Consider the following 7875-nt stretch of genomic DNA (forward strand, 5'->3'; position numbering starts at 1 on the left):
CTCTCTCTCTCTCTCTCTCTCTCTCTCTCTCTCTCTCTCTCTCTCTCTCTCTCTCTCTCTGTCTCTCGCACAAAGGGTAGGGGAGGACCAAAAGAAATCCTGTGTTTTGTTTTTTTGTTTTGCTTTTGTCACTTGACTATGTGGTTTTTAGTGTGAACTTTGTAGTTGGCCAGGTCCCGTCAATGTCAAAAGGTTTGACACTAGACCCAAACCAACCCTTGCCTCATTATGCTGTTCTATTACTGAATCTAATACACTTTGTCGACTGAGACAATGATGATGATGTACTACAAATAGGTCACAAAGTTTCTACTTATCCTTTCATCTTCAGTCTCATCCCTAATGCCTTACATTATGCCTAACAGATGATGACAGGATGGCTAAACGATTGCCAGGTTGAACTCTTAAAGTATGGCTGCTTAGGTACAAATTATGGCTATACTATTCAATTGCCTTAAGCAAGATACTCAAGTTCTCTACCTGTTTCCTTACTTATAACATGAACACAATAATGTTACAATACAATTTTAAAATAAATGCTATAACAAAATCAGTGACTTAGGAAAGTTTCCAGAGAAAGTAAATTCTACATAAGTATTTGTTAGTTGCCCCCAGGAACTATTTGTTGACTCCATATTTAGGGTCTAATTTATGCAAAGCACTTTGCCCTGACTTTTATACATGTATCACTTAACCTATTATTGTGAGTTTATAGGTAAGAACATTTAAACTTAGGTTAGGAAACTTAGGAAGCTGGATCACATAAGTTTGTGGATGTTATGAGTACAGAATTTAACATTGTCTGAGTTGGCTCTGCCTCCCCACTTATTCTGATAGAGATGCTGTCAAGTGTTTTCTCTTCTGCAGGTTTTAAAGCATCTCTTCAGTTATAAGACAGATTGTTTCAAAGTATTATTCAACTTTTCAAGTACTTTCACTCTTCTTCATATGCCAGGAATATATTCTTATAAGGCAGAAACAGTAAGACCTAAGCAGACGATCAGCTGTGTGTGGTGCATACCCATCATTCTAGCACTTGGAAGTCTAAAGCAGAGGGATCATGACTTCAAGGCCAGCCTGTACTGCTTAGTGAGACCCTATTGGAGGGAAGGTAGAATGGGAGGGAAGAAGAAATGAACCTAATGAAACAATAGATAGATAGATAGATAGATAGATAGATAGATAGATAGATAGATAGATAGATAGAGATATGTTACACTTCCTGATCACTGAGTGCATCAACAAATAACTGCTTTCATTGTTTCTCCCAGGTCTTTGTAAAGACCATTAGAGCTCTCCTCAGCAAATTAAAGTTTCAAATTGTTAGTATTGGATAATTATATTTCCTTGTTCGTTATCTGTTAAATGATTTATAGCATGAAAGTTCTATAGAGCATACAAAAATTGAAGACCAACTTTCTTAGGGATTACAGTTGTAGTATTCATAAGGTGAACATATATTTTCTTATGGATTTGAGGGATTTCTCTATTTTTCAGTCTTAGAATTAAGAATGGACTGTTTTGCTGGTATACAAGGACCCTGTATATTTATTTCTTGAGCATTTATTCATTTATTCAGGTTAGAGATCCAGGGAAAATATATAGGGCTTCTTTCATAGGAACTATTTTTTTCATAGGAAGAGACAGACATCACTAAGTAAACAAAGTCACTTGTAACTATGGCTCTGGGGAGGGGGTCTCCCATGTTGAAAGGGCTGGGAAGTGGTCATTTGTGCCAAGTAGACAGTAAGAATATAATAGTATATGTTTTGCATCACACACATGCACGCACGCACGCCCCTTCCCAATAGGGCATACACACATGCTGTTCTACTTAGTTGGTCCTGGCTGCACTGTCTCATGCTGGGACCCAGCATATGGCTTTTACTTTGGTATTTAGCCCCTGAGGTTCAAAGAGACTGTCAACAATAATGATCTTCCTGTGGCAAACGTAATGCAATGTCAAGCCATTTTCATAGGTGCTGTACTGTGTTTGGTTTTTTTTTAACTCTCCTTTCTACTTCTTAAGATGAAAATGGAGACTAGAATCAAAGCAGCCACAGTTTTCTAGCTACCTCTAAAAGAGCAACTTCTCATCTATCCAGATAATACAAGCAAAAAAAAAAAATGAAAAGCAAGAAGACAATAATGAATCAAAAAGATGCTTTCTTATTGTAATGACTTCTTTCTGCTTCATGTCACTGAGCTAGATGAGAAAGATATTAGTTTTGTAGAAACTTTCACAGTACTGCAGGATGACCTTACCCAGTGTGCACTGGCTAGATGCCTAGGACCCCTGTAGAAACATGGGTTGATTTTCAACATGAAACTAGCAACGAGTATGAAGTGATATTTTGGATGACAGTCACTGTCCTGCCTGTAATTAGCCCCTCTTAACCCTCAGATTTGTCTGTGCTCCTTTCAGGCTGTGGAAGCTCAGATCCGAAGCTTTGGACAGACGCCTTCACAACTGCTCATAGAGCCCCACCCTCCCCGGGGTTCGGCCATGCAGGCGGTGAGTGCTTTCCATATCCTCTGGCCTCTTCTCCAGCTCACTCTCGCTATCCATACCAGTATCTCACCATCATGAGGTTGTCTACCATGCCTAGACCTACTCTCCTTATACAGGGTCAGCTTGCTTACAACCAGCAAACACTGTCACATTCTCCCTAGAGTCATAAGAAAGTAAACTTAGCTCCAGTGCTCATATTTCATCAGCTTGTGGCTTCTATTGAAAGGTTCAAAGGACCGCAGTTGTCATGTCTCTTCACCATAGAATAAAGGACTCCACACATAAAACTAAAGCTTCTTATTTTCTAATTTGATCCTGTGAGTTTCTTGGTTTAGTTTCTGTTGTGTTTATTCTTAATAGCCCACTGTATTATCTAGTTTCAGAATTGTAGAATTATCCTGATATATAGGTTCACTAAGGATCAGACCTAGAGGAAAGGAATGAATGGTCATTTGGCACAAATGACCTATACACAAACCTGGGTTTTTATGATCCTGGGGGTTGACCAGCACTCTTATAGTCTTTCAATATGGGTTCACTTAAGTTAGCAGTGGGAGAGGCTGAGATGGTGAGGCTCCTCCTTTTGTGTGGACTTCCATCTCTTTCACCCTTAAGATACAGGGGGCCACCCCATGGTAGATGAGTGTCCAAAGACAGGGCTGGTGAGGCTTCTTGACCCCTGCTTTTAGCTCACACATCATATATGGCAAACTGCACTGGTCAAAACAAGTCAAGGCCAGCCTATAGTCAGGACTACTCTGCCTTTTAGTTTCTGAGTAGTCTTCTTTGTGGGGGTGGGTTTTTGACAAAACAACAGACTGATTCATATGATGAAAATATTTTAAAAAACTGATAGTATTTTTTCTTTCATTGCCCCTCATAAAACAATGTGCTCATTACTGTTCTAGATTTAGAGTAGAGACTATAACATATGTATTAATCTTACATACAGCTTATAATAAATCTGAATTCCATGCTGTACCATAGGAATGACAGCATTCTGACAGATGGTAGGAAAAAAAGACGAGCAGTCACGAGGGCCCAAGACAGAGATGATGCCCTGATGGCTGGCTTCTGATTATTTTCTCTCTCCTCCCTTTTTTCTGTGTCTTTCTTCCTTCCTTCCTTCCTTCCTTCCTTCCTTCCTTCCTTCCTTCCTTCCTTCCTTCCTTCCTTCCTTTCTTTCTTTCTTTCTTTCTTTCTTTCTTTCTTTCTTTCTTTCTTTCCTGTTAACACTCTTTTTCTTCCTCCAGGATTTTCCCTTTTATTCTATAGTAATGTGAATTGGCCATAATAAACTACAAACTTTAAAAAAAGATTGTATCAACATTTTTAAATGTTATTAAACCAGTGAAATCAGATTTAAATGAACATCAAGGGTGACTAGTGGGCAGAAGAAAATATGAAGAGTGAACAGTAAAAGATAATGACGCAAGCATAGGAAGAATGAGTCACATGTGGACATATGAAGTAGTCTTGGCAACAGTTTGTGGATGGGACTCAGGCTTCTGGGAGATGCTTGTTAGAAACCCTTCCACTGTTCCACTGACTGATCCAGGGTCACTGCACAGCCATGGCTTCTGGGCCCAGGTACCATTTCTTCCTCATGGCAAAAGATTATTAGCTCCTGGAGGCAGACCTGCAGGGTAGAAGGCCATTATTATCTTTATTCTCTGAAGTGAATATCTGAACTCCTTTTCAGACCTGTACAAGTCCTCTTTTAATCTGATACACAAGTGGGTAGCAAAGAAAGGCACATTAAAAAGAAACCACAGTTTTCAGCAGGCATACCATTAATCTGGGGAGGCTAAATGGGATTTGGCTAGCTGTTTCCTATGTTTTTCTCAAATTGGCTGGCAGAAGCTTCCAGGATTATTAAGAGTTTGTTTCTCTCATCCGAGTTTTACCAGTTCTCAGCTTATATGCAGCTGTTGCCATTGGCACAGCCCAGCCCAGCATGGCAGAGCATGCTTCCCTTCTCAGAGTTACTTCTGAGAAACTGGAGGGACATTTGGTTCTAAGGTGGTAGTGGTACATTACAGGAGTTGTGTCTGTTTCTTGCCGTGGAAAGTGGTTTGTCTTTACCACATGGCCAAGTGTTGACTCTAAGCTTCACCATGTAAATACAATGTTCTTCATACACATTGGGTTGGTTTTTGTTTTTGACTTCTTTGTTGGTGGTGGTAGGTTGTTGTTTTCTTTTGGTGTTTTTCATGCTTGTTAAGGCTTTTTAAAGCTACTTAATTTAAGCCTAATAATATGTTCAGTATGGGCAGCTAATATCAGAAAAATGTAGGAACTTCCTTTCAGGGAGACTTTATGATTATGTTGTATTCTGATTTTCTCTGAGTTTATAAATTGACTTTAGCTAATATTATTTTTAAACTGTATAGTTGAAAATATGGCTTGGGATGCTGAGATGGTGTCCCTTTCCTTTCCTAGGGTTTTAAAGAGCGTGCTCATAGGAACTGTCAGTGCTCTTTGTTTCTCATCTTCTCATTCTAATTTTATAAAAGCCACAGAAAGATCTATGTATGAAGAATTACTGATACCAGGGGTTTTTAGAATTAAGAGACCACTTTTTATTGATTGTTTTTACTAACATTCAGGAGTTCCCAACCAACTGCACCCCAGCATAAACACATATGAATATAGAAGAAATTAAAGCCGCCTCGTGCTGCGATAAGTGCGGGAGCCATAATATACACCAGGTGTAGTAATTAGCAGGCACGCGAAGGCTGCCTATTTGTCTGGTTTTGCTGCTGTTGCTGTATCCCCCTGTGTTTTCACACCATCAGATAGTTGGATTTAATTGAGGCCACATCAGATGAGGCATTACTGACACCTTTAATTGAATGAGCATCCAGGGAGGATTAACTCATAATATTGATTGGCTTTTAGCCACTTGCTCAGAAGGGTGTCTGGGTAGCTTATTAGTTGCCTTTATTTACACCTTTATGCAAAGAGTGCAAATAGGAAATCTTAGTGCAATATGTTTTTCTAAGTACTCTTAATAACTTTTTTAAAAGGACTGATAATAAAAATGCAAATGTATTTAATTTTTTATTAGCAGTTCTGAATAAATGTGTTGAGTATATGTGCCTCAACATTTACATATACCTGGTGGTTTGAAATATGATGGTAGGAAGGCAGCCAGCAGCATTTCATCAAAGTGTTTCAATTTTGAATGATACTAATCAGCTATTAGAAAATAGACATGGTAGGAGAGAATTGCTGAGAACGCACAGTGCAATTACTGTGTGATAGCTAAGGACCACAAAGGATAAATAAAGCCAATAAATTAGAGTAGTGTTTTATATGTCTTAGGTTATGATATATGGGTTGTAGGAATGATCCAAATCCCTAGTAATCTTCAAGATTTATTTTGTTGCTGGCTATTAGAAGAGTATTTTGCCATATATACATATACGTATGTATGTATGTATGTATATATATAGCTTTAAGGGCTATTTTGTTATTTGTAACTGAAAGAAAAAAGGGGCATTGAGGTATTTCTTTTTCTCCCTGTTTACGGCTTGATGGACTATATAAATAATATTGTTTTTACAAGCAACATTTTCATTGCTTTGAAATAACTTTATAATTAAGTTTATATATTACATGCATAAATTCTCTACCATAATAATAAATGTATGCTTCCTTATTTTTAAAAATATATTTGTTTTAATCATATCTTAGCAGTCAAAATCTACATGCTACTCAAGACTTACTTTTGATTATCTTTGGAAATTACCTTAAGCTTGCCTTATGCCATTTGCCTATTGTTATTCTTTCTATTTTTATTTTTGTATTGCAATGAAAAGATCAATGGGTGACACCACTGGAATGGATTAATGCGTCCCCAAATACTTTAAATCTAAATCACGCCATCTTTTAGAGTTATAGGGCAGTAGACAAGGAAAGGGAGCCAATAAAATGTGTAGACTTTTAAAGCGTTTTGGTTAATGCATCCCACTTCACTCACCAAAAATTTCCACATGAGTTGGGAATGTAGGTCAGTAGTAGAGCACTTACTTAGCAATGCTGGAGGCTCAAGGTTCAATCCCGAGTGCTGTGGGGGAGAGGGATAGACTGTGGCTAATGTCATGTGCCATGGGCAAAGCCAGCCAATCATGAGCACAGCTGTGCAAAACTATCTGAACAGCACGAGTTGACTTGCAGCCTGTTTTAACATGATCTTCCTCTTCTTCTCCCATATCCTCTCTGTCTTCCTGTGTCTTCTTGTTTACTGGGGTCTTGTCTGTCCACTCAACAGTATCTCCTCCTGCAGAGTCCATTGATGTTCACAGACCAGGCCCAGCAAGATGTCATCATGGTCCTAAAGTTCCCTTCAAACTCTCCAGTCACCCACGTTGCGGCCAACACCCAGCCAGGCCTGGCAATGCCTGCTGTCATCACTGTCACTGCTAACAGGCTCTTTGCTGTGAACAAGTGGCACAGCCTTCCTGGTGAGTAAGAAACACCTGGACTTTTAAACATTAGTTTTGGTCAACATGGCGAATAGTTTAAAGGCTTAAAGACATCCCACCTGAGGCATCCAATGTAAATGTTAACACATAAGCCACTTTTAGCATCTGGTAGCTTGCATTTAGTCCTTGGCAATAAATACTGTTTTTAACATAATATTTTAGTATAATGGTACTGTGTTAACACACAGTCTGTATGTCTGTAAATGGCATATAATTATCAGGTACTCCCCTTCCCAAATCATTCGTTTGTATTACATCTGATGAAAAACTTTGTTTAATCTAGTATCTACCAGAAATTCTCCTTTTTTTCTTGCTCTTTTGCAGCTCTGATGATTGAACTTAAGGTCTGATACAGCAAATGCTGTTCTACTAGTTAATCTCCAACCCCAACCTTACCCTTTTATGCATGGCATGGTAGAATTTATTGTGGAGCATATATAGAATACAGTACAAATACTGCATACCTGTTTAGTACTGTCTTCTTCCAATAAGTACTAAATAGCCATATTTAATTGAAATAACCATTAGACTCTAAAACCATCCAAGTTGGCATTAGAGTTTATGAATCATATAACCACTAGCATCTCCATCCAAGTTGGAAGAGGTATCAGCATTCATCTGCAGTATCCCTCTCATGAATTCACCAGTAAAGACACTGAGCCTAGGAAGTTTCTTCATTCCCCATCACTGTGGCTGGTCAGTGATAGTTGGATTCAATTGTTCTGACTTCACCTCAGTGAATTCATTATTGCTTCTTTTGGAGTAGGGATATTAGTATCTGAATTGTTTTTCCACTATAATTTTTTAAACACCTTTAAAATGTATTTGTGTGTGTGTGTGTGTGTGTGTGTGTGTGTGTGTGTGTGTGTGTGT

The 7875-nt window shown here is 38.5% G+C and overlaps 1 protein-coding gene across 1 annotated transcript in view; it reads left to right on the forward strand.

Annotated features, from left to right (window-relative positions):
- Nucleotides 1–7875, forward strand: part of LOC114609023 (lipopolysaccharide-responsive and beige-like anchor protein) — a gene marked incomplete at its 5' end in the record, with an annotated part of 68275 nt that overhangs the window by 17461 nt on the left and 42939 nt on the right. The window contains 2 exons of the mRNA XM_028753227.1: nt 2426–2515; nt 6789–6981. Of these exons, the coding sequence (XP_028609060.1) occupies nt 2426–2515; nt 6789–6981 (283 nt within the window). The remainder of the gene's footprint in view (nt 1–2425; nt 2516–6788; nt 6982–7875) is intronic.

Source organism: Grammomys surdaster, unplaced genomic scaffold, assembly GCF_004785775.1.
Source record: "Grammomys surdaster isolate TR1022 unplaced genomic scaffold, NIH_TR_1.0 125946, whole genome shotgun sequence".
Taxonomy (NCBI): Eukaryota; Metazoa; Chordata; class Mammalia; order Rodentia; family Muridae; genus Grammomys; species Grammomys surdaster.